A 27578-nucleotide genomic window follows, 5' to 3' on the forward strand; every position below is an offset into this window, starting at 1 on the left:
GGGAGCTTCACATATCTGGATTCCACGGAAGAGCTGCAATTAGAAAACATCTGCTCTCAAAGACAAATGTTTCAAAGCGTTTAGTGGTGTAAAAACCACCAGAAATGGTCCCTCAAGCAGTGGCAAAATGTGATTTTCTCTGACGAATCATCATTTACCCTTTTTCCGACCTCCGGCTGTGTTTACGTCTGGAGACATTTCATCCCGACTGCCTTCTCACAACCGTCAAACATGGCGGGGGTTCAGTGACAATCTGGAGTACTATTTCTTGGAAATCCACCGGGCCAATGATTTCCCTTCATAGAAGAATTAACAGCCATCACTATTTAGGAATTTTGGCCGAACAAATTCATCCTATGGTTCAAGAACTGTTTCCAGAGGGGGGTGCCATCTTTCAAGACGATAATGCACCAATCCATAGAGCAAGAAGTGTTAAAGAATGGCACAAGGAACATTCTAATGAAGTTCAGCATCTCATTTGGCCACCACAATCACCAGACTCAACTTTATTGAGCATTTATGGTCGATTTTAGAGATTCAAGTAAGAAGTTGATTTCCACCACCATCGTCTCTAAAAGAATTGGAGGGTGCTTTAACTGAAGAATGGGCTAAAATTCCTTTGGAAACAATTCACAATTTGTATGAATCAATACCTCGGAGAATTGAGGCTGTATTTGCCACAAAAGATGGGCCAACACCATATTAAAATATATTTTGATGATTTTTCAAGGTGTTTCCGTTTTTTGTCCACCCCCTGAAGTTCACTAATTTACTAATGGACAAATTAAAAACTTTTCTTCATATAATGTATGATACTAATGTATTATTTTTATCTGTAAATAAGAGTCCTAAAGTGACTTACCCAGTTTGGCCTTTGCAGTCCACTCTCACTTTAATACTTTGATTTCCAGGTTCTTTCCTTCGTCAGGGTGCACCTATGCCAGCTGTGTGGCAATGGTGAGTCCCAAAGGAAGCACAAGAAGCCGCACTTCGTGCTGACTGCACCCCTTAACCCTCTAGCTGCTCATCTTAAATGCTCTCTGAACTCATATGAGAAAAAAAAAACCCTAAAATGCAGTGTGCATTTTTGGAAAGCTACAACTACATTCACCTCATTAAACTGTTCCCTGTTGTCACAATGCTGTGTAATTCAGCTATTACATTACAAAAGTAGTTGTCAAATTTGTACAGCATTCAAAAAAGCACCATAATTAATGGTGAATTTCACAAATCCACTTTGTTCATCTTCTGCAACAAATGAATTTGAAACAAAGGGACAGGAAAGGGGAAAGGATGCTGAGGAGTCTTGCAAATTCTGGTATAGTAAAACCTTTGTTCTTATTACATGCTAAAATGCAAGATTCATTTTTAATGATTGCTAAATAAAAATTAGCTTTCTTAAAAACAGTATTTTGAAAGGCTTTTCACATAATGTCCCTTAAGTTTCCTTGGTAAGGAACGAAAAGCAATGTGAAGATACAAGACTGAATTATTACTGTCTTCCTACCAGTCCGAATTATGCATTCAATTAAAGCTAAAAGTAAAGGGCTAAGCTAGCAAACTATTCTTCTGCTGTATTTGTGGTGCTGCTTTTAAAAATAGAGAAAAAAAAGACTGTATTTTAATGAAGAGTTCACATTTGGGCAATTGTCTTCTTCCATCAAAATGAGTAGAATTCACGAAGTACTCTGTAACAAAGGAAAAAATAATACCACCTATCAGTAATCATAAAAATGGCCAAAATGATTATCAAAGACTACTGAGAACCCCTATTTCTAATGAACTATCAAGCGTAGCATTTATGGTCAGTGCCAGGGTGCCATTCTCATTTTGGTAAATTAATGTAAGTCCTCGCATAGTTATTGAGGAATGATACCTACAATCTACAATAACGATGATTGTCAGTTATGTATATATCATAATTTATAATATAATAAATGCAGTTCAAACTACATACCTTTGGAAGTAGAAAGAATTAGAGGATGGAATTAGGAATGATCAAACAGCACTTGATTCCAAGTTAACACATTATTGGAATGCAGCCTTACTGAATTTTAATGAAGTGTTTGTCAGTCTATGGTTACATTACTTAGGAGCAAACTTTAATTCTTCCCCATCAAGAAAACTTATTATATTACTTTTCTATTTTGATTTTATTATTATGCTTAGCTACAGTAAATGTCTAGAGAGATTCTTAGTCACCCAGGTCATAGTTGCCCCAAAGGTGCTTTTTCAAGAGGCAATTGGGTTTTCTGGTTTTACTTTGAAGAAGTTTTGCTTCTTATCCAAGAAGCGTCTTCAGCTTTGATTGGATGCTGGGGAATGGAGTATAAATCTTTCCATTCCCCACTATCCAGTCAGAGCTGAAGTAGCTTCTTGGATGAGATGTATGAGCAATGTACAGTATTCTTAACTAGAGTATCAAAAGCTTCAGTTTTAATTTAATATAATATCATCTGAAAGTAATACGAACCTTCCAAAGCAGATTCATACATTACAATAAATTAGTATCCATAATACACTGACATGTATATACAATTTCAGATGCGCACTTCACTTTTCATACTTAGTAATTCTATTTTGTCAAATCTCCTCAATAGTCAGGTTGTGACACAGCTAGGAGGGGAAATTATGATTGATTACAACTTCAGTTACCTAAAACAGGGGTAGGCAAAGGCAAAGATAATCCATTACAAAATCTCAAGTTATTATTATTATTTATTATATTGGGACTCAGGGCGGCACACTACAGCAACGAACATTTCTGTTTTAATAATAGTTTACAAAACGATCACCATAATATATCGCGTTTAAATTATACCAATGAAATCAACAGATTAAAGCTATTAAAATCAAGTTCTGTGTGTGGGGAAAAAATCAATGAACTCTATTCAACACTAGTATTCCAAAGACAATCCGAAGCTCACAATTCCAAGCCTTTCATACAAAATTCTACTTGTTTTATCTTTGTTTACATACAAATATACAAAGCGAAACCTGTAAACCAACAGTATCAAGTTATAAAGTGCTTTTTCTTCTGAAATTTTGAATACTACAATATAGCAATTTTATAACAGTACCTATTAGAAGAATTCAAAAAGAATGTGTAAGAACAAGTTATCTACTCTGCAATTTGAGGAACTTTCACATGAACAATTCCTTAAAATATCTTAAGTTAAAAAGAAAAATTAAAAAAGAAATGACTACTATAATGATACAACAGGACATTAGCAGGTAAAAACTACTAAAAACTTCAGGGGGTGGTATTCATCTCAGTTTCCTAAGTCAAAAAGCCAGCATTGTCCAGAAATGTTTCTGTGCTCAGGTGACCAACAAGACATCACACCACAACAGAGTGTAGAGCGAAACACTCTTGGTAAGTAAGTTTAAACTGGCTTGCTCCAATGCTACTTTGTAGAGAGCCAAATGGCGAACCTGTGGCATATGTGCCACAGGTGGCATGCAACGTCCTCTCTGGGCATGTGAGCCATCACACTAGTTCAGCTCTACCACACATATGTGCCCGCCTCCCCCAGCTAGCTGGTCAGGTCTCTGCAGCGTATGTGTGGCCCCTGCATGTGCATGCGCGGGGCAGGGTGTGTGTGCAGAGCAAATGCACTTGTTGTGAGCCGCCCCGAGTCTTCGGAGAGGGGCGGCATACAAATCCAAATAATAAATAAATAAATAAATAAATGCGTGGGGGCCGCATGCACATTGCATTTGGGGGTGGTGGAGCATTTTGGGGCAATCACTCTGGAGAAGGTTAACTATCACTGACAGTCGATATCTAGATGATAGAAAGTGTTTTAATTAAAATAATGCCACTCTTAGTTTATATACAGTGGTACCTCTACTTACAAACTTAATTCGTTCCGTGACCAGGTTCTTAAGTAGAAAAGTTTGTAAGTAGAAGCAATTTTTCCCATAAGAATCAATGTAAAAGCAAATAATGTGTGCAAACCCATTAGAAAAGAAATAAAAGCTCAGGATTTGGGTGGGAGGAGGAGGAGGAAGAAGAGGAGGACAGTCACTGCCGAAGGAAGAAGGGAAGGGGAATCAAAAAAATCCAAAACTTTAAGGCGTAAAGAAAAAATGGCAGGAAACTGTCTGGGCCTTCAATCCGGACCTGGGTTCTTAAATAGAAAATGGTTCTTAAGAAGAGGCAAAAAAATCTTGAACACCCAGTTCCTTTCTAGAAAAGTTCTTAAGTAGAGGCATTCTTAGATAGAGGTACTACTGTACTAATATAATTCTTCAGAACATTCATGACCCTATTAAGATGGGGTTCTTGAAAAAACACATAAATATCCAATACATACAAAATAGTATTTTTTCTTTAATTGTAATGTTATATCTACAAGCACCTGACATCTATATGTTAGCTGTCTTTAACTGACATTGTACTGGACCATTACTAATTCTATGCCCATACTCTGAAAATTGAAAAACTCCTCATAGTTATTACAATCTTATCATTCCATAAATCAACTGTTAGATCCTCTAGCATAAATAATTCCGAAACTGTTATCTACATATACTGCCACGTTTCTCAGAACTTATACTCCAATTCCTTTGATAAGAAATTATAATATATTGTTATTAATTGGTTAAAATATACATGAACACTAGATCTTCTCTATGGAATCAACTCCCCCCCCCCCCGACATCCGCACTGCCCCCACCCTACTGGCTTTTCGTAAGGCCACGTAGACCTGGCTATGCTGGCAAGTCTGGAGGTCCTGATATTAACAACTTCCCTGGCCACAAATATGAATGTGTTGGATTGGTGTGTATGCATGTTGATTCTTTTGTTGTTGCAAGCCGCCCAGAGTCCTTTGGGATTGGACAGCATAGAAGTCAAATTAGATAGATAGATAGATAGATAGATAGATAGATAGATAGATAGATAGATAGATAGATAGATAGATAGATAGATAGATAGAAATGAATGAATGAATGAATGAATGAATGAATAATTAAATAATCTTCCAACAAAATATCTTATATTTTTGAAGATTCCCCTATAGTTTTTTTAACATATTCATAAAATGAAACCATTTGCTATGTTATTGTGTACTATGTCTCCTTTGCAGCTGGGAAGAAGAGGGAAGTCTGTATTTTTCAAGCAGTTGAACATGTCTAATTTACAAACATCAAATATGCTGATTCCAAGATGGCCCATGAGGGAAGTTTCCAGAAAGCAAAATAAACCCATTAATTAATTTGAGAAAATTTTAAAAATTCACTGAAGAATGAAATCTTTTTTTAAAAAAACCAAGTCAAAGTATTTTTCTCGTTAAAACTTTGAAATAGTGCATTAAATTGATGAATAATACCTTTTAGGAACATATAGAAGAATAGCCAGAGTAGAAATTATCCATGGTAAAACATGCCTATTAGCTGGATCTCAAAGTATATTTCACCTTTACTACTGTAGCAGTATATTTGGCTTCACTATCCAATATATATCTAGTAGTGTCACATCAAAATAAGTTATTGGCTCCAGGCACTATTTAAACCATCCAGTGAAAATGCTTTTGACAATTAGTATTTCACAAACAGCCTACAAATGTGTAATGCCTTCACAACTCTTTTCCTCAATTGCCTTTGCCATCCTGTAAGATCTGTCAGAATGGGCATACTCTAGGTGGTTTCTGCTGAACAATGTCATCTTATTAGATAACCAGAGCTATGCCTTTCCTTTTACCGCTCTGGCCCTCTGGAATATTTGTCCAGAGAGCCATTTGCCCCCATCTCTACTCTACTTTGGGAAGGCAAAGGAAACCTGAATTTTCAAACTGGAAATGGGCTGAAGTGTTTTGTGTGCTTCACATAGCATAATTTAATTTTTATACACTCTGTTTCCATTGCACTTTTAATGTAAGCAATCTTGAGCCATAGTCATCTAAAATGTAATCAAACCAATTATTATATTAGGGAAAATAATGAAAAACTAAATTAAGCACTAAATTATGTCTAACAATTATAAAACTTATAACTGTTAAAAAGAAGCTACATTTTCATGCAGCATCCAGCACATGAACATCAGTGGTATCATTTGACATTTATAGGTCACATTTATGTTCCTTTAAAATAAAAACTTAACATTTGAACTCCACTACGAGGATCCAAATGTAAATGTATCTAGCTCTGATTCCTTAATTATAAAAATATATAGCTTACTTAATTTATAGTTTGTGAAGAGGGAAGCAAGCTACTACATAATTATGAGAAATAATATGAAGCATATCCAAAAACAATGAAGCATGAATTTAATCAACTTGAACAGAAGCTTTACTGTTGTGATATGAGCTTAATAGGTATAACGAGGAATTTAAATCACAATTTACCTTCCTTTTTGGAAGCTGATATTAATATTTTACAACTATGTATAGCAAACAGGAAAAGGAGCAGTTCATGCTCATATGTAGCCAAGTTATAAAAATGCTTAACTGGGTAAACTACTACTTTTTGCTTGAAGAGATAAGAACAAGAATACAATGGAAAACATACATTACTTAATTTACTTTGGAAGTTTAATGTTCTACTTTAAAAGAAAAAGGGAAATTGAAAGTAAAGGCATGTCCAATTATTTCTCCACAAGACTATATATAGTATAAAAGTTGGGAATTTTAATAAGAATAGATTATAACAGAAATTACATGGTATTTAAACAAGAATATCTTCAGTTGTCTACTAACTTCTATTTTGTATGGCTAAATGTGCCTACTATTATTCTTCAATCTTAAATTATTATGGATTCATCAACCAATGTGTTGAAAAGCTACATAATCTCTATAGCTTAATGAACAGAAATGACACAATTCATAAAGATTTTTAAATTTTGTTTTAGTATACAAAAAGTGGATTCTTATCTGCAAATCATAAGTTTAGATGATAAACCATGATTGCTTGGGAACATTCTTCCTGTTCTAATATTGGGTGATAATGTACCAGACTGTAGTCTGATTATTTAGATTGGTCCCACAGATATTCATGTAATCTACAAAGTGCTTCTGGATCAGATTTTTAACTGAGCAGTTCAAATATAGTGGGAATACAGCTCCACCCACAAACAAGTTACCTTATTACATAACATAGGGATATCATTAAAAGCCTCTAATCAAAACAAGGCTTGATTTGCTACACCCAAACTATGAAAAATATTGTACTACCTTAAACCAGGCTAAATATGTACGTACATAATTTAGGGATACAATTAGTAAGGGCAACTTATTAAGTTATTTAGAGATCATCTAACTGTCCAAATATACAACTTTATCAGGATTTCATTTTTTCCCATATTTCTTAACAGGATCATAAAGTATTTTAATTAATATCCCTTGTTAGTAGGGGGAGAATAGTTTTAAGTTAGTGATCAATTCAATCTGAAAAAAAATCTAACAAAGTCAATCTCAATTTATAAAGTAATATTATAACCCTATATATTTATTGTGTTATATTTAGTATTAAAATAATAGCAATTGTTTTCTTCTGAAGCATCTGTAAATATAACATTCCCTGGATTTAAATCATACGTGTAACAGCAATGTGAATAAATTCTTGCTCAACATTGAACCATCAGAATATTCTGTATTAAAAATTTTGAATATAGCTTGCCTTCATAGTAGCCAACACAACAGTTTACATGAAGGAAACAGTTCAGAATCTCAATTCTAGTTTTAAACATTTAGTCCAATGGTTCAAACTCCATTCTAGCCTGTAGTCCCTTAAAAGAAATTCTGTAAAGTTAACAAAATGCTTGAAACTAAGATTCCAAAAATATTGATTGGAAATGGAGTTTGCTTCTAACTTGGTATGTTATATGAAGGTAGTCATTTCTTGGCACAAGACCGCCTTCTACCTCATAGTTCCCACAGAGCTGGTCTCTTCCAGGTCCGGTCAGCTGAACAGTGTTGGCCAGCAGGCCCACAGGGAAGGGACTTCTCTGTGGCTGCCCTGACTTTCTGGAACCAACTACCCCCTTAGATGTGCACTACTATGGGCCTTCGGGAAGCACTGAAAACCTGGCTTTTCCAGCAGGTTTGTGACCATCGATCTCACAATTTTACGAGGTCCAGCCTTAAATGATATGTATGTATGTGATTTTTAATTGTTTTTCCCCCTTAATCTTTTATGATTTTTTAAAAATGTATTTTATATCCTGCTGTAAGTCATCCAGAGTCCTTCTGGAGTTGGGTGGCATAGAAATACAGTTAGTTAGTTAGTTAGTTAGTTAGTTAGTTAGTTAGTTAGTTAGTTAGTTAGTTAGTTAGTTAGTTAGTTAGTTAGTTAGTTAAATAAATAAATAAATAAATAAATGTGTGAACTCATCTATGATCATTTTTCAATTAAAAACCCCCCCTCTGTAAATCCAATTCCTATGCAAAATTAATTTCACATTTCCCCAAACACAGTATGCTACTTCCAAGCTAACAGAGGTTTTGTGTAATCAAAAACTTCAGGGTTACCTAACCAAAAAAAAATCTTATTTAAACTTTAGCAATAGTGGCTGCAGTAGCGCAATATCCTCGGTTAAAACGTGATTGGCTATTTTCTGGCTCTAAGCCTGTCCTATGAATCTAGCCAGGGTGGTTAGCTTCTGGTTTACTGCTGTGCACAACAGGCATGCAGATCCATTCAGAAAACCATGATTTAGGTCAAATTCTTCTTTCTTACCACAAAAATAAACTCACGTATGTTTTTTTTTAAATTTAAAAAAAACACCCTTTTTTTTGCAGCCAAGGCAAATAGGACTACAGTACTTTGAAAAGGCAAGACGTGAAATCGATGCCACTGGTATTGCTTCTTTAATAAGTGGGGACGGGGGGAAGGGGAGGGGACGCTTCGAACAGAGCCCAAACCGTTTCACAGGTGACAAAACAAACCCGAGCTTTTGAACCACCGTTTCCTGTTTTGCCACCGTCTCCCGCGCGAAACAGAATGGTTTTGCCTCGCCAAGGCAGATGTTTAACCCCCTCCGGCACCCCCAAGGTCTCTTCTTCCCAAACTCTCCCACTTCCTACTTCTGCATCCGACGGCCCTCCTTTCCGACCAGACCGCCGCGAAGTGGCTGCCGTTGCCTCCCTTCCTAACAAGCGGCGTTTCCACCCATGCAACAACAACCACAACAACCCTCACGCACGCCTGCACCGAGGCGTACCTACCTCCTTCTCCCGTCCACTCGCTTCCCAGCCGCCCTGCCCACCCCGCCCCCACTCAAGTTTGCACTTCGAGGCCTACCGCGGCTTCCTTACCGGACCTCTTCCGAGCCCGAACCGAAGCTCTCTTCGTAACAACCCCCCTCCTATAAATCCCCGCCACCCCTCTTCCTCCTCTTCCTCCTGAGCCTCCATTCCTCACGGGAACCGGGTCTCCAAACTAACCTCCCCTGTTGTTCCCTGTCCTGCCCAAAACCCGCGTCCAACATCTCTCCTCCATCCGTGTCCGCTCGTCCCAAACGTTTCCTGCGAGCCGGTGTCTTGTCTCCCACCCAGCCAAGTCCCCAACCACCAGCACCCTCTATCTCTCTGAAGGCCTTTTTTCAGCCACCTTCTTCCTTCCTTCCTCTCTATCTTCCCAATTCCTGCACCCGAAGCAACACTTATTTACACTCCCGCCCCCTTTGCTTACTACTACACTCCGGACTCTTTCTCTCTCTCCCTTGCCTACCTCAGTTTCTTCCCCCGACGGTGGCAGCCGCTCAAACTCCCTCCTTAAGTCCAGTTGCTCTCGCTCTCTTTCTTTTTTTTCCCTTCACGCAGGGCCGTGCTCACAGAAACCAGGCCCCAACTCGCCCCCTCACTCTCTCCGTAGCTTCAGTTTCCTCAGACCGAATCATAACAAAGCTCTGCCCAAAATGGCTGCCCGGACCGGCCGAGGGCCGGAGTGGGGCGGGGCTATTCACACGAAGTGCGAGGAGGGGGGGTAGGTTGCGCTTGAGGGGGGTGGGGATAGAAACACGCCCACCTGGCCCTGCCCGCGCTGAGGGGGGGCTGGGGGGGTGGAGCGCACGCGCGCTCAACTTGCTAAGCCGTACAAAACAGCCGCACGCGCGCCGCCTATCAAAAAAAGGACTCTTTTTCGGAACGAACGGCTCGCTTGAATTCCGCCCGTTCTCTTTTTTACGCATGCGTGAGCGTGCGACCATTCGGTTGGCGTTAAGTTATGTTCGGTTCGCTCTGCGGCGACTGAAGCTTTCGACGCTTTGTTCCGGGCCCCTTTCCAGTTGGCACCGGCCTTGGTGTTTTTATTTGCTCGGTCGTGTGTCTAATTCTCGCAGCACGGTTATCCGTGGTTAACTCGGTTCATTGTCCAGGGCTCGCGTGACACGCTGAACCATAATAAACTTAAGCGCATACCGGAAAGGATTTGCAGTGGTCCATTTAGTTGGGAACTAAATGAGCCATGGGAAACCGTATAATAAAAGTTTTTTCTCCCCCTGCAACTCTCTACGTGCTTTCGATAAATCAAAACAATTTTGCTCATTCAAAATGAACGAAATTTCTATTAAGAAGAGCCTGGGTTTAATCCGTCTGTTTAATCTGTTAAATAAAAGTGATAAGTTCCAGCATAGCCCTCTTTAATCATATTTTTTTAGCTGTGTTTGTCCACGTTTGTCTGCCATCTTCGTTGCTTTTGTGGGTTTTTTAAAAAAAAATGTTCCTTGTTTTTAATATTTTTTAACAATTTGTAAACCTTCCAGAGTCACTGGGAATCAAGCATCAAAAACATTTAATTATTACTACCATAAAACTTGGTCAACTACTGGCTATGCTCCTGTAGAAAGTTAAACTAATCAGTTAGGACTTCCAGCAGCCTAGTCATACAATTCATTAATAGAATAGAATAGAATTTTATTGGCCAAGGAATTTGTCTTTGGTGCATATGCTCTCAGCTTAAATATAAGAGAAAGATACATTTGTCAAGAATCATGTGGTACAACACTTAATGATTGTCATGGGGTCAAATAAGCAATTAAGAAACAATATTAATAAAAATCTTAGGATACAAGCAACAAGTTACAGTCCTAAGTGGGAGGAAAAGGATGATAGGAATGATAAGAAAAACTAGTAGAAATAGAAGTGCAGATTTAGTAAAAAGTCTGACAGTGTTGAGGGAATTATTTGTTTAGTAGAGTGATGGCGTTCAGGAAAAACTGTTCTTGTGTCTAGTTGTCTTGGTGTGCAGTGCTCAGTATGTATGTATGTACAGTGTTCCCTCGATTTTCGTGGGTCCGAACTTATTGAATAGCCTATACCATGGTTTTTCAAAAAATATGGTAAATGATTTAGCTTTACTAGATAAATGGTCTAAGCAATGGAAACTGCAGTTTAATGTTTCCAAATGTAAAATAATGCACTTGGGGAAAAGGAATCCTCAATCTGAGTATTGTATTGGCAGTTCAGTGTTGGCAAATACTTCAAAAGAAAAGGATTTAGGGGTAGTGATTTCTGACAGTCTCAAAATGGGTGAACAGTGCAGTCAGGCGGTAGGGAAAGCAAGTAGGATGCTTGGCTGCATAGCTAGAGGTATAACAAGCAGGAAGAGGGAGATTATGATCCCACTATATAGAATGATGGTGAGACCACATTTGGAATACTGTGTTCAGTTCTGGAGACCTCACCTACAAAAAGATATAGACAAAATTGAACAGGTCCAAAGACGGGCTACAAGAATGGTGGAAGGTCTTAAGCATAAAACGTATCAGGAAAGACTTAATGAACTCAATCTGTATAGTCTGGAGGACAGAAGGAAAAGGGGGGACATGATCGAAACATTTAAATATATTAAAGGGTTAAATAAGGTCCAGGAGGGAAGTGTTTTTAATAGGAAAGTGAACACAAGAACAAGGGGACACAATCTGAAGTTAGTTGGGGGAAAGATCAAAAGCAACATGAGAAAATATTATTTTACTGAAAGAGTAGTAGATCCTTGGAACAAACTTCCAGCAGATGTGGTAGATAAATCCACAGTAACTGAATTTAAACATGCCTGGGATAAACATATATCCATCCTAAGATAAAATACAGAAAATAGTATAAGGGCAGACTAGATGGACCATGAGGTCTTTTTCTGCCGTCAGACTTCTATGTTTCTATATTAAAGAATACTTCACAGGTTTTTTTCTATACCACGGTTTTTCCCGCCCGATGGCATCATACTTCATTGCCAAACTAATAATTTTTGCAAATAAGTAACAAAAAAAAAATTATTGTTAATAAATAATTATGTTTATAAATATCAGGATCACTAAGTGTCTTATTCAATGGTGAGTACCAGTAATAATGGTGAGTAAATGGTTGTTAAGGGAATGGGAAATGGTAATTTAGGGGTTTAAAGTGTTAAGGAATGGTTTGTGATACTGTTCATAGCCAAAAATGGTGTATTTACGTCCGCATCTTTACTTCATGGAAATTCGACTTTCATGGATGGTCTCGGAACGCATCCCCCACGAAAATCGAGGGAACACTGTATTACTCATGTCCTCATACACCTACATTGCAAGTATTTGGTTTTAGTTTAGATGTTGTCTGTATTGTGTAAAGACATCTTCATTTATTGAATGAGAAATGTTAGAACAACATGCCCTTGTAAATGGCATTTTACATTCCTGTGAATGAGTCAGACCTAGATAAGATGTAGATCTCTTTAAAAAAAACAGCTACTAAAAGGAATGATCACAAATAGTTAAAAAAGCAAAGGCAAGAATTCTAGATTATCTGCTCTTTTAAATACATCCTCTATTTCTGAACTATTGTCATTAGACAACTGGATCATTTTTAAAAAATTAAAAGGAGGAGAAATATCAGTCACACCCCACCCCCACTCAGTCAGGGAATGTATTACTTCAAAGCATGAACAAATCCATAAAAAACAGAGATAGCTTATAGCTAGCTTTTTATTTTTAGACTGTTGACAAACTATCTTTAGAGGATGTACTGAACCACAATCATATAAGATTAGCAAATGTTAGCCCAGCTGTGCAAATTCAGGGTGCAACTTTCAGTCTTTATTTATTTATTTATTTATTTATTTATTTATTTATTTATTTATTTATTTATTTTTATTTATTTATTTATTTATTTATTTGGTTGGTTGGTTGGTTGGTTGGTTGGTTGGTTGGTTGGTTGGTTGGTTGGCATACAAATATAGTATTGTAGTATGTTTAACATAATATAAGTAAAAAGTAGAGATAAAAAAGATAAAAAAGACATTAGGACAGGCATGGTAGGCATGAAGGTGCACTTATGCACGCTCCTTACAGACCTCTTAGAAAAGGGGAGAGGTCTATTGTAGATAATGTAAAGTTGAAGATTTTGGGGTTAGGGGAAGAAACAACAGAGTCCTGTAGTGAATTCCAGGCGTTGACCACTCTATTGTTGAAATCGTATTTTCTGCAGTCTAGTTTGGAGCAATTTACATTTAGTTTGTATCTATTGCGTGTTCTTGTGCTGTTGTTGTTAAAGGTGAAGTAGTCGCTAACAGGGAGCACATTGTGATGTATGATTTTATGAACAACAGTTAAATCAGTTCGGAGGCAGCATAGCTGTAAATTTTCTAAACATAGTAATTGAAGTCTGGAGGAGTAAGGTACTTTGTTGCATGAGGAGGAGTGGAGGACTCTTCTTGTGAAGTATTTCTGGACTCCTTCAATTGTATTAATGTCTGTTATGCAGTGTGGGTTCCATACATGTGAGCTGTATTCAAGAATTGCTCTGACAAATTTTTGTATGCTCTGGTTGGTAGATCAGTGTTTCCAGAGAAGAAGCTGCATAGAATTAAGCTTAGTGCTTTTTTGGCAATGCTGCTACAGTGGGCTCTGGCACTTAGGTCATTGAAAATGAGTACTCCAAGGTCTTTGACTGAGTGAGGGTCTTCTGCAAGTTCAGTTTGTCCAAGTGCGTATTTAGTATTTGGATTCTTTTTACCAATGTGTAGGACAGAGCATTTGTTGGATGAGATTTGGAGTTGCCAGTTGTTAGACCATTCAGTTACATGGGCAAAGTACATAGTTTGAAAGACTATGGAATCGTGCTCTGGAAAGAGTTCCTACATCAGCATCTAGTGTGGCTAAAAAGGCCAATCCAAGAGTGACAATCTCTTCTGCACTGAGGGCAGATCCATTCTGTCCCCTTCCCAGCCCCCGGATTTCACTGGTTCCAGGACTGCCTCTTTGCCTCGGCCTGCTGAACAAGTGTCTCCTCGAAATGGAGAAGGCCATGCTGCATCTTTAGCCTCTAAGCTGAAAGATCAGAGATCAAGGTTTCCCAGCTGTTAATGTCCATTCCCAAAAGCCTTTAAATACTTACAGATATCCTTATATCACAGCTGCGGTCTTCCTCTGGGGCACTTTCCCTACACTAGTTTGCCATAGAGGAGATCTTTTGGTATCCACCCATCATCCATTCTCACAACATGCCCAAGCCAGTGAAGACGTTGCTGTTTCAATAGTGTATACATGCTAGAAATTCCAGCATATTTCAAGACTGTGCTTTGGAACTTTATCATGCCAGGTGATGCTAAAGATACTTCAGAGACAGTGCATATGGAAGGTATTCAACTTTCTTGCCATGTGTAGAGGGTCCAAGACTCGCTGCAATACAAGAGTGTGCTCAGGATCCAGGCTCTATAAACGTGGATCTTTGTATGTTCTGTCAGCTTCTTATTAAGCCATACAGTGGAACCCCGACATAAGAGCTGCTCTACTTAAGAGCAACTCGAGATAAGAGCTGGGAGGGGAGAGATATTTTTGTTCTACTTACAAGCCCAAATTCGAGATACAAGCGCCAAGGAGCTGTCTCCTGAAGCCAAACGCTAACTTCCGCGTTCGGCTTCAGGAGACAGCTGCGAAGCGGCGCGCGTGTTTTAAAAGGTTGCAGCCGGCCTGGGGGGCTCGGGGGGGTGCTTGCAGCTTTCTTTCTTGCTCTTTTTCTTTCTCTCTTTTACCTTCCCTTCTATTTCTTCTTTTCTTTCTCCTTCCCACCTTCTTCCCTCCCTCCCTCCCTTCACTCATTCCTCTCTTACTCTCCCCTTTCATAAGTTTCCTTGCTTCCTTCCTCTGTTCCTGTCCCTTCCCCCTTTCTTTCTTTCTTTCTTTCTTTCTTTCTTTCTTTCTTGCTCTTTTTCTTTCTCTCTTTTACCTTCCCTTCCTCTATTTCTTCTTTTCTTTCTCCTTCCCACCTTCTTCCCTCCCTCCCTCCCTTCACTCATTCCTCTCTTACTCTCCCCTTTCATAAGTTTCCTTGCTTCCTTCCTCTGTTCCTGTCCCTTCCCCCTTTCTTTCTTTCTTTCTTTCTTTCTTGCTTGCTTGCTTGCTTGCTTTCTTGCTCTTCTTCTTTCTCTCTTTTACCTTCCCTTCCTCTATTTCTTCTTTTCTTTCTCCTTCCCACCTTCTTCCCTCCCTCCCTCCCTTCACTCATTCCTCTCTTACTCTCCCCTTTCATAAGTTTCCTTGCTTCCTTCCTCTGTTCCTGTCCCTTCCCTCTTTCCTTCCTTCCTTCCCACCCTCCGTCCATTCATTCACCCATTCCTCTCTTGATCGCTTAAAGCCGGGCCCTGGTGCAAAAAGGGTTGGAGACCTCTGTCCTACAGGATTGGGTGGCAGAGAAGTTGAACATATGTAAATTTAAAAGTTTAAGAAAGTTTACAAGTTAAGTGAAAGAAACTTCATTATTCATTTATATGTACATGTACATTTCTTCATTAAAAACATGTCTTTCTGCATAATTTAGACTAACTTTGTGAGTTTTTTGAGGGCTGGAACCAATTAAAATTATTTACATTAATTCCTATGGGGAAAAGTCGTTCGAGATAAGAGCTGCTCGACTTAAGAGCCCAGGTCCGGAACGAATTAAACTCGTATCTCGAGATACCACTGTACTCTCTTTCTGAGTCTAGAGCAAAGATGGTGAACCAACGGCATGGGTGCCGCAGGTGGCACATGGAGCCATATCTGCTGGCATGCGAACCGTTGCCGTAGCTCAGCTCCAAGGTGCATGGGTGTGGCAGCCAGCTGATTTTTAGCTCGCACAGAAGCTCTGGGAAGGTGTTTGTGGCCTGCGGAGGGCCTCTGGGGGGATTGAGGAGGGCATTTTTACCCTTCCCTGGCTCCAGGAAAGCCTTTCGAGCCTGGGGAGGGCTAAACACGAGCCTACTGTGCCCACCAGAAGTGGGAAAACAGGTGGTTTCCAGCCTGAGGGCCTCTGGGGGTGAGGGAAGCAGTTTTCACCCTCCCCAGGCATTGAATTATGGGTGTGGGTACTCGCACATGCGCAATAGTATGCATGCACATTTTTTCGGCACCTGAGGAAAAAAATGTTCACCATCACTGGTCTAGATAATGTGGTGGCCACTTTAACAATATGTTTATTCATCTCAGTATCTTAGAGAGAGAGTGTTGGCGATGGTTGAGCCAAGATACACAAAGTCATTGACGACCTCCAATTCTGGTGCAAAAATTGTAATATGGGGAGGTGAATTCACATCCTGACCCATGACTTATGGTTTTTTCAGGCAGATTGTTAATCCAAAATCTTGACAGGCCTTGCTAAAACAGTCAATGAATCATTGAAGGTCTTTGGCAGAATGAGCAGTAACAGCATCATCATCAGTGAAGAGGAAATCACATAAGCATTTCAGCTGGACTTTAGACTTTGCTCTCAATTTAGAGAGGCTAAATAAAGAGTTTTCCCATCTGATCTGGTCAGGAGATAGACTTCCTCTGTTACAGTTCCAAAAGCATGCTTCAGCATGACAACAAAAAATATCCTAAATAGAGTTTGTTTGTTTGTTTGTTTGTTTGTTTGTTTGTTTGTTTGTTTGTTTATTTATTTATTTATTGATTGATTGATTGATTGATTGATTGATTGATTGATTGATTGGATTTGTATGCCGCCCCTCTCCAGAGACTCGGGGCGGCTAACAGCGACAATAAAACAGTGTACAATAGTAATTTGGTATTGATGATTAAAAATCAATTAATATAAAAACCAAACATACATATATACATACATACCATGCATAGAATTGTAAAGGCCTAGGGGGAAAGAGGATCTCAATTCTCCCATGCCTGGTGGCAGAGGTGGGTTATAAGTTGTTTACGAAAGGCAAGGAGGGTGGGGGCCGTTCTAATCTCTGGGGGGAGTTGGTTCCAGAGGGCTGGGGCCGCCACAGAGAAGGCTCTTCCCCTGGGTCCCGCCAGGCGACATTGCTTAGTTGATGGGACCCGGAGAAGATCCACTCTGTGGGACCTAACTGGTCGCTGGGATTCATGCAGCAGAAGGCGGTCCCTGAGGTAATCTGGTCCGGTGCCATGAAGGGCTTTATAGGTCATAACCAACACTTTGAATTGTGACCGGAAACTGATCGGCAACCAATGCAGACTGCGGAGTGTTGGTGTAACATGGGCATATTTGGGAAAGCCCATGATTGCTCTCGCAGCTGCATTCTGTACGATCTGAAGTTTCCGAACATTTTTCAAAGGTAGCCCCATGGTGCAAGGATGCAGCCTTGTTTCACTCCACTTCAAGTGTCAAAGGAATCTGATGTTAAGCCATCAAAAACTACCATGCCCTTCATTTCCTCATGAAAGGATCTGCTGATGTTGAGGAGCTGGGGTAGACAGCCAATGGGAAGGATTGTATAAAGGCCATCCCTACTAACCAGGTTAAAAGCTTTTGTAAGATCTATAAACACTACAGAAAGTGACTGTCTTTGTTCCCAGAATCTCTCCTGCATCTGTCTAAGAGAAAATACCATATTGATAGTGGACCTGTTGGCTCAGAATCCACACTGTGATTCTGGATAGATTTTCTCTGCAAGCACCTGGAGCCTCTTCAATACAACATGGACAATCAGCTTCCCTAACCCACTAAGAAAGATGCCTCAGCAGTTGTTACAATTGCCCCTATCACCTTTGTTCTTATATAGTGTGATGATATTTGCATCCTTCATGTCCTGCCATACTCTACCTTCCCTCCAACAGAGACAGAAGATTGCATGCAGTTCTGTGGGGATGATCTCTTTGAAGCACTTCAAAACTTCGGGATATTATCTTTTCCGGATGCCTTGCCGGAGGCGAGGAAGTCCATTGTGTATATGATTCAGAGCATTATGCAATACAGACTACCTAAGGAAACCACAGTTAAGTCTACTAAAGATTAACCCCCCAAAATAAATAGTTAATGTGTTGTGCACAAACAACCAATGTGATTAGTTTATGATCCAAGGTTGATTTGGATTAACCTGGTAATCTATCACCTAAGTAACCATAAATACTATGGTATGTATACATCCTTTCTCTGCCATGCAAAAATATTTGCTACATTTTTTTCTGCACATTTTTCTTTGATGCCAATTAAAGTATGTCAAATAAGATAAAATTATACTTACAACAAAGGGGAAATGTTTAGTAAAAATCAGCTGTATTTTATAGATAATTAAAAGGAATATAATTTAATCTGAGACATAATGTGTCACCTTTTATTATTTAAACTAATTGTTTGGAGTGCCAAACAGTAAATGTTATGCTTTCCTTATTCTAGAATTTTAAACAGCAACTACTGCCCCTTTAGACTGAAATAACCTGCTTCTTTTGATTGTTTTCTCAAATAAAGGATCTTTCACACTTTCGTATTCAGTGCAAATCTGGGTGAGATTGGAATGACAGTTTTGCCAGTGTGAAATCTGTCTCAGAAGCACACAAGAAAAGCTGTTGAATTATTGTACCTATAAATATGAGCCAAAATTGTCCATAATTAAGGTGTTGGACTAGCACTGAAGGGACCCATGTTCAAATGTACTGTTAACCACAAAAGCTTAATAAGATGGCTTTAGGTCTCATCTCAGAGTTTTTATGCAGGAGGTGGGATTTTAGGAAATAATGTCATGTAACAATTTTTTGCTCCTGGTTTTTGCATGGTCTTATGTGGAAAAGCAGCATATAATCATAACACATAAAACATGGTATTTGATATGTTAGAATTCAAGTTATCTTACAGTTATAAACAATACACAGTGTAGCCCATAACTGATGCAATCAGTGTTGAGACTCTAGAAAGAGTACGGAAAAGAGCAACAAAGATGATTAGGAGATTGGAGGCTAAAATATATGAAGAACGGTTGCAGGAACTGGGTATGTCTAGTTTAATTCAAAGAAGGACTAGGTAAGACGTGATAGCGTGTTCCAATATCTCAGGGGTTGCCACAAAGAAGAGGAAGTCAACCTATTCTCCAAAGCACATGTGGGTAGAACAAGAAGCAATGGGTGGAAACTAAACAAATAGAGAAGCAACTTATAACTAAGGAGAAATTTCCTGACAGTCAGAACAATTAATCAGTGGAATGGCTTGCCTAGAGAAGCTGCAAATGCTCCAACACTGGAAGTTTTTAAGAAGACATTGGATAACCATTTGTCTGAAGTAGTGTAGGTTTTCCTGCCTACACAGAGGGTTGGATTAGATTAGAAGGTCTCCAAGGTCCCGTCCAATTCTGTTGTTGTTTGTTTGTTGTTTGTTTGTTATTATTATTATTATTATTTTAGTCACAAAAACAGTAATACACAGCAAAAGAGATTATATGCTGGATTCGTATCACAATATCACAAGTCAAACACTTCCCAAGTGTCTAGGACTGTGAGATGTATTTGTGATTTTGTCAATGTTTATTGTTTTCAAATGCTGGCTGCTGCTGATTATTATTATTATTATTAGTATTAATTATTATTATTATTATTATTATTAGTTAATTCACAAAAAAGAGTAATACACAACAAACGAGATTGATATGCTGGATTCGTATCACAATATCACAAGTCGAACACTTCTAGGACTGTGAGATGTATTTTCATATTATGTGCGTAGATCCAATTACGGCGGTTTTTTGCAACTGACAGATTGTGATTTTGTCAATGTTTTTTGTTTTCAAATGCTGGCTGCTGCTGCTGATGATGATGATGATTAATTATTATTTAATTCACAAAAAACAGTAATATACAGCAAATGAGATTGATATGCTGGGTTTTGTATCATCATTATTACTATTACTACTACTACAGTACTATTATTATTATTGTTGTTGTTATTGTTATTATTATTATATTGTCATTCTGGATTAAGCTACCTATAAAGCCAAAATGGTCTTTTTTTCGTTGCATTTTAGTATGTTATTGTTACGTATTTCCAGTGCTGGTCATTGATTCTGGTCTTCCCGCCTTCACTGCCCCACCGCATAAGTTTTAAAATTAAGTCCTCCTTCACTCAAACGACAAAAAGCAGTACAGTTCAAAACAGTTTCTTAACGCAAAGCCGGAACTGAAGGGAAGCCTCTGTTTCGGGCTGAGCCTCTATCGGTGTGACACGCGTACCCGGCGGACTTAAGCGGGAGCAAAAGGAAGTGCCTGGCCTTTCAAGCGGATAATGGCTCGGTGGGGTCGGGTTGCGTGTTACCAGGGTCGTCCTTAGTCCGGAAAAAAACAATAAGCTTTTCCCATTTCGTACAATATTATAGGAAACTCGTGAACTTTTGTGCTTCTGACTTTACGGGAATCCTCCTAAACGGGCCTGGAATGCCATTTAGGAACGGGTCCCCCCTTCCACTCGCCCCCCCCTCTCCCGTAAACATCGAGCGACTGGCTTTGGAGTCTCTCCTGAATATTCGCTTTTCGGTTAATTCCTTCGGTTTTTCCTGATTGTAGGTGGTGAGTATATGATCGGTCATGTAAATGGGAGGGCGGGGGGGCACGTGGGCCCGGAGTTTAGCGGGTTTGTCTAAAGTTTTCAAATGTATTTTTTTTCAAATTGGAATGATTAAAAAAATAAACTGAGAGGCAGTTTGGTTTAGGGGTGAAGGTGTTGATCTAGAAACTAGGAGACACTGAGAGAATAGAATAGAATACAGAATAAGTTCTTGCGGGACCAGCGTAATTTTGCTGCTGCACCTGTGGAGGTAGCAAAATTGGGCCCGTGTTTCCTTGAGGTTTTACCTGTGGCTTCATGCGCGGTTTTGCTTCCTCCACAGGTGCAGCAGCAAAATCGCGCTGGTCCCGCAAGAACTTGGGAGCTGCGACGGTGAGCGCAATTTAGCGTTCCAGCTTGTAGCCCACCGCTGCTTCCTCTTATCCCTAGATAATGTCTACTGTATTTTTCTGGTAGACAAAGAATTCTTCTTTGGCCAAGTGTGATTGGACACACAAGGAATTTGTCTTTGGTGAATATGCTCTCAGTTATGACTAGACATGATAAAACTACAGTATTTTCCCATAACATGAGACTGAATTTTTTCTTTTTCCCCAGAGTATGTGAGACTGAAATTATCTTTAGCAATAGAGAATATGCTTGAGGCCAGAAGCATGCTAACTTGCTTAATTTAAAATGATCAAAATAAAAATAGTATAAAATCGGGTGAGAATGGAGTCTTGTTAATATCAAAAGAGAAGTCTGTGAGTGCTGTGAGTGAATGAGGGGACTTTTAAAGCTAGTTTATGGCTGAATGTCCTGCAAAGACACTGACAGCAGGGTTGACATCTGACTATTTGTGTGAAGCCAGAGAACTGGGATAATTCAGTAATCCGTGATGAGTTAATCCTAGGTTAGAATGTGTACAAAAATGCAATTAAATGTGCATATCTATTTCAAATACTGCTCATGTAATGAATTTCTGTGCCATCAAATTAATTTAGGGAACTGTCATTTCTAGTGGCCGTAATACTTAGTTGATCTTGGAAAAGGTAAGTGCTGTCAGATCTGATTGCTACTCAGTTAAGAGACTATCTGGAAATTTCTTGTTTGGGAACTTGGATAGTTGAACAAATATTCTGGAAGCAAACCCCCCCACCCAGCTCGCTCTGTCTTGTGATTAGGAACTGAACTTAATTTTGAAAGCATATTTGCCTTGTATTCTTACAACTCAGATTATATTCCATAGCAGAATATACAGCAAAATATAAACAAAGGAATACTAGATATACATGGCACAAAGCCGCCTGGAGTACTTCGGAGTTGGCACATAACACAGAATAATATTGTTATTGCTTATATGCTGCGCAATGTTGGATTGATATCTGTATTAGACTGATAGTTAAAGCTGTTTATATCATGATGTTATATCTTTCAACAGCTTTAGCTGATAAGTTCCCTGGACTTGACTTTCCAATTATGATTCTATATTTTAGATATATTTTTCTTAATTTATATTTCATCAAGATAGTTCCAGTGTAGTATATTTTATTGAAGTGGAAAATATCACCCATGCATTATACACCAATGTTAACCATCTAACCTTTTCTCTATCTTTTAAGGTCTGTGAAAATGTTCCGTTTTATACAACGATGTGGATTTCAAATTCCTTCCAAGGTAAAATTCTCCAAGATAGTTGAATTGGAATTTATTTTATATATAGTTAGGATAAAAAAGATAATCCTTTGTTTTCCAAGAGATATCAATAATAGTTTTGTAGCTTTTGTGAAATATCAAAATCTCCCCAAATATTTAATGTGTGCAATTAGTATGGTTCTCTTACATGTTAAAAGAGACTGTTTTAAATGAGATTCTCTTAAAAATTCTATTTTAATCAGAATAGAGGCATTAAATCAACATTTATTAATAGTACTAAAACATATGCTATATTGTTATGCAGTAATTTATGAATAGAAAGAAAAATATATATTTCTACTACCGTTTCCCCAAAAAGAAGACACGCCTGAAAGTAAGGCATAGGAGAGGCTTCGTAGAATTGCCTAATATAAGGCATCCCCTGAAAGTAAGACCTAGGAGACATATACCACAGTTTTAAATACGGTAGGGGGCAGTATTCCCTCTAATATCCTGCTCCAAATAACCATAGGCATAGGAATCTATATAATCTGTTAGAATAATTTTACTGTATATATTTTATAATTTAATAATTATAAGCTAAACTAGTAATTGGTGGCATTGATAGTGCTTGATATATATTGCTTCCATTTATTAAATTTTTGATTGATAGACATAAGAGTTCCAGTTTACTATATTTAAAGCTTATTATAAATTGTTTAGTAGAAGACTTAATTCTTCTTCATTGAAAAAAAATAAGACATCCCCTGAAAATAAGATGTAGCACATCTTTGGGAGCAAAAATTAATATAAGACGCTGTCTTATTTTTGGGGAAACAGGGCATATGTTTACTCTACTATATTGTCTACTATAAATGTAGCTACCAGGAAATATTCTGATAATATTCACCTTGCACATTTCAAGTACAGTGAAGACATAGACCTTATATGTTCTTTGGAAGCATACTAGAAATGAGGAAAATATTGTTGGATGCTGTTTTATGAACAGCATCCAAACACTTCCTGTGAATGAAAATATTTTAATCTCTTATCACCCCTATTATTTTTGGCTACAAAAACAATAAAAAGCAATAAAAATATAACAATAAAGTCAACAGTGCAATAAAACAATAATATCATAAAAAGCCATACATACTTGCAGTCAATCTTAACTCCAGGCTGATGAAAAAGCCAGGTCTTAACGGCTTTCTGGAAGACCGGTAGGGTGGAGATAGTGCAGATCTCTGGGGGTAGTTGGCTCTTCCCCAAGGCCCCATCAACAGACATTGTTTGGGGATGGGACCTGACGAAGGCTGACTCTGTGGGCCCTTACTGGCTGCTGTGAGGTATGAGGGAGGAGGCGGTCCCATAAATAGTCTGGCCCAGAGCCATTTAGGGATTTAAAGGTAATAACCAACACCTTGAATTGCATTCGGGGACTGACTGGCAACCAATGCAGCCTGCGTAAAGTTGGAGTAATATGGGCCTACCTTGGTACAACCGTTATTGCACCAGCTGAAGTCTCCGAACGCTCTTCAAGGGTAGCCCCATGTAGAGCGCATTGCAATAGTCAGGACGGGAGGTGATGAGGGCATGAGTGACTGTGTGGAGCGCCTCCTGGTCAAGATAGGGCAGCAACTGGTAGACAAGTTGAACTTGTGCGAAAGCCCCTCTAGCCACAGGTGAGAGATGTTGCTCTAGCCTCAGCTGTGGATCTAGGAGGACACCCAAGTTGGGAACCCTATCCGAGGGGGAAATTGCTTCTCCTCTAGCAAAAAGGATGGGCAGATGGAATCATCTTTAGGAGGAAGAACCCACAGCCACTCAGTCTTGTTGGGGTTCAGTTTTAACCTGTTGACCCCCATCCAGACCCTTAGGGCTTCAAAACACTGACACATCACTTCCACTGCTTCACTGAACTGACATGGGGTAGAGATGTACAGCTGAGTACCGTCAACGTATTGTTGGTAACTGACCCCATGTCGTCGGATGATCTCACCCAGCGATTTCATGTAGATATTGAATAGGAGAGAGGACCAACCCTTGACATACCTCACAAAGGAGGGGTCTAGGGGTCGACCTCTGCCCTCCCACTAATACCAACTGCGATCGGCCAGAGAGGCAGGAGAACCATCATAGAACGGTGCTTCTCACTCCCAACCCCTCCAGCCATCGCAGAAGGATACCATGGTCAATGGTATCGAAAGCTGCTGAGAGGTCAAGAAGCACCAGGATAGAGGAATGACCCCTATCCCGGGTCCGCCAGAGATCATCCATCAGGGCAGCCAAAGTGGTTTCTGTGCTGTAACCAGGTCTGGAGCCAGATTGGAATGTGTCTAACTTCTTGAATAGAAGTTTGAGGCAAAATATGAGGCAGATGTGGGTTGAAACTCATACATTTCAGTGACATGCATTTTTATATTTGCAGTTACAGACAATTCGCCTTCAAAGGTTTCTGGAGCCTAGGAATACCTCTTGCAGCTTTCCTCTTCAATACCATCAGAGTTTCCTGTCAAAATTACAGCCATCTAAAAAGGCACCTTTGTGTACAACTAAGATCCAGGGATTTCATTCCTCTGCTTGCAGCTGGGAGAGAAGAAGGCCTTCGGAACCTACATCTGATGAGCAGGATGTTCGACTGTTTGACTTGAGATCACTCAAGGACACTCCAAAGCCTGCCATTTACGTAGCAGCATCAATATTATTTCCATTTGTTTCAGTGCCATTAGTAATGGCTATCCAAAAAGCCTCCTACCCTGAGTTGGCATTTGCTGAAATTACATATGCTGCCTCTATATTGTCTTTCCTAGGAGGAATTAGGTGGGGATATACTCTTCTAGAAGGAAGTCCTGCAAAACCTGACTGGCGTAATTTGGGTAACAGTATAGTCCCTCCTTTAATAGCCTGGATTACCTTGCTTTGTAAAGATCTCACTGTAGCTGGAACAATGGCTATCATAGGTTTAATGATATCCCTGAATAATGACTTGGTCCTTCTTCCCACCTATCCCAACTGGTTTAAAGCCATGCTAGTAATTTTAACATTAATGAGTGCATTTTCTATATTTGTCACATTAGTTTATGTTAATCATTTTCCTGAAAGATATCTAAGTTTTAAATTAGAGGACCCAGACGATTTTAAGTGAACACACACAAAATGCCGAGCCTTGTGGGAGAAACAGAATACAAAATGGAAACAATATTCACAATGCATGAAATGAATTTAGAAAATTATTGAAACAGAAAATAAATGAATTGTCTGATTCATTAAATTTACAACAGAGAGAAGCAAATTAGAAAGGAAGGTAGGCACTGAACTCTGATAAATGCTTTTTGGATTACTTGGTATTCATTTGTGCAGCTTTAGTAGAATTTAGTGTTCTCTCAATTCACAGCAATATTCTTGGAAATAAGTTCTTGTATATACGGTAGATCACTACTAGGATTATTTGAAGTATGTAGAGCAATGCTTCACTTAAAACCAGGCAGCACACACCCGCTTGAAAGCTCAGTACAGCAGTTTTAATGGTTTTCCCATTCTGTCTGAACATGTGTGTACATGCATGCAATGAATACTTCTACTGCGAGCGGTGCTGAAGTTTTATTACTAACAAATTGTAATAAAAGTAAGATAGCTTTGAGGAAATTGGATAACAAACAATAATAGTTTCAGTGATTTGAAAGAATAATTCTAGGCCAAAGGTATTTGGGTAATATGTTCTAAATATTTAGACATATAACTATCGATCTGCTACCAACAGACAATATACCATCTTTTATATTAAGCAGTTTTTAGAAGTTTTAACTTCTTGTGCTAAGCGTTGGATTGCTATCTGCTGACTTAACAAAAAAAAAACCTACCCCAGTATAAACAATTCCTTTTTTTATAAAAAAAAATTATGAGAAAGATTTTTATACTTGAGGTTTAAGAGAAACACTGATTTAACTGTCCCACGTGGTTGATCAAAATCTTATGGTTGTCTGTCATTGTAATAAGGTGTTTTTTCTCTTTCTCTCAAAAATTTCACTATCGTTTTTAAAATTTATTTCTTTTATTTGTCTAGTGCTGAGTTTCCATAATGGTGTAAGGTACAGTGAACACATTTGCTATATTTGGCTTGAAAATAACTAGGATTTCCATTGTGCTAGACTTGTAATAGGGCAGGATTCATTTAAGACTGGATAAGTGTATCATGAAATTAAATTCTACGTTCTTGCAATCAAGTAACATGTTTTCGTAAAGAGAAGTATCATTTTGTTAAGAAAAAAATCAGTCTCTTTGTTTTAGCAGAAGACTTCTGAAGTCTCAAATTCTATTAAGAATCAAGCCAAATAGAGGAAAGGATTAAATATATAGCATTTCCAATAATGTATTCTAAATTGTAGAGCAAAGTTCATGATGGGTAGTAGGAGAGGAAAAATATGTTATTAAAATAGGTAACAACCCACAATTATCTCCTCCATGTATCCACATTCACTGCTCTGTTGGGATGAGAGTCAGTCTTATTTTCCATCAGTTGGCACAAATATTGATGTACTGTACATTTTGTGAACAGGGTGGACTCCCTGCTGGTCTGAATGGCAGACAGTGCTTCAGTTAGAATATATATCACCTCTCAGGTAGAGGCCTTAGAACAGTGTTTCTCAACTGTGGCCGCTGGAAGATGTGTGGACTTCAACTCCCAGAATTCCCCAGCCAGCAAAGCTGGCTGGGGAATTTTGGGAATTGAAGTCCACACATCTTCCAGCGGCCAAGGTTGAGAAACGCTGCCTTAGAATATATTTTGGTAGATTCCCTCAGCTCCTGGCCTCTAAATACAGAAAAAGGTGTTGCTCATTCAGAAAGACAAAGGGAAATCTTTGGAGATACAGAGCAAAGAACGTTGGTGCCCAAGACAGAAAAACAAGTGGGCTGTACCATCTTCCCAACAACTCTGCTACATGGCAGGAATTGCCACAAACTGAAGGAGTGCCAAGATCTAAAAAGAATGTTGCTTCTGGATTCAGTCTATCTCTAAGGAATAGATAACTACTCTAGTTAGATATTGTGTTGTTTTCTTTTAGTTACGTTAGAAACTGTATTCCTATTTCTATAAATGTATAGCATTTTGTGTAAATTTTGGCTAAAAATTACTTACATCTTTTTTTTTTTGAGATACAGCTGGCCAGCACCACCTTGTGGTCTGCTGAGAGAGTTACATGTTTTCTTAAAAATAGAACTTCCTGTATCTTTTTTTGTATTTCTCAAAATAAAGTTTAATTTTGCTTA

The 27578-nt window shown here is 38.7% G+C and overlaps 2 protein-coding genes across 6 annotated transcripts in view; one reads left to right on the top strand and one right to left on the bottom strand.

Moving 5' to 3' along the window:
* Positions 1-9964, bottom strand: part of GPBP1L1 (GC-rich promoter binding protein 1 like 1) — a 29698-nt gene extending 19734 nt beyond the window's left edge. Inside the window, exons 1-2 of one of the 2 annotated variants that reach the window (XM_070745786.1) lie at positions 9673-9964; positions 863-1688 (exon numbers count right to left, since the gene is read on the bottom strand). The gene's annotated coding sequence lies outside the window, so the exon portion shown is untranslated. The remainder of the gene's footprint in view (positions 1-862; positions 1689-9672) is intronic. The other variant, XM_070745787.1, reaches the window with a different exon arrangement.
* A 10415-nt stretch (positions 9965-20379) lies between these two features.
* On the top strand, positions 20380-27578 carry TMEM69 (transmembrane protein 69). Of its 4 annotated transcripts, XM_070745789.1 has the most exons (4): positions 20380-20698; positions 21019-21068; positions 22298-22352; positions 24739-27578. In XM_070745789.1, the coding sequence occupies exons 3-4, from the start codon at positions 22308-22310 to the stop codon at positions 25453-25455; spliced, it is 762 nt and encodes a 253-aa protein (XP_070601890.1). In that variant the 5' UTR covers positions 20380-20698; positions 21019-21068; positions 22298-22307; the 3' UTR covers positions 25456-27578. The 4 variants fall into 4 exon arrangements, with proteins under 4 accessions (XP_070601890.1, XP_070601891.1, XP_070601889.1 ...); XM_070745790.1 differs by lacking the exon at positions 21019-21068 and having other exon boundaries at positions 20380-20691; XM_070745788.1 differs by lacking the exon at positions 21019-21068 and having other exon boundaries at positions 20381-20698.

The sequence above is a fragment of the Erythrolamprus reginae genome, chromosome 3 (assembly GCF_031021105.1).
Source record: "Erythrolamprus reginae isolate rEryReg1 chromosome 3, rEryReg1.hap1, whole genome shotgun sequence".
Lineage (NCBI taxonomy): Eukaryota > Metazoa > Chordata > Lepidosauria > Squamata > Dipsadidae > Erythrolamprus > Erythrolamprus reginae.

Coding starts and splice junctions, on each gene's coding strand:
- TMEM69 (XM_070745789.1), top strand. CDS start 22,308: ATGTTCCGTTTTATACAACGATGTGGATTTCAAATTCCTTCCAAG. Junction 22,353..24,738: donor GATTTCAAATTCCTTCCAAG/GTAAAATTCTCC, acceptor TTATATTTGCAG/TTACAGACAATTCGCCTTCA.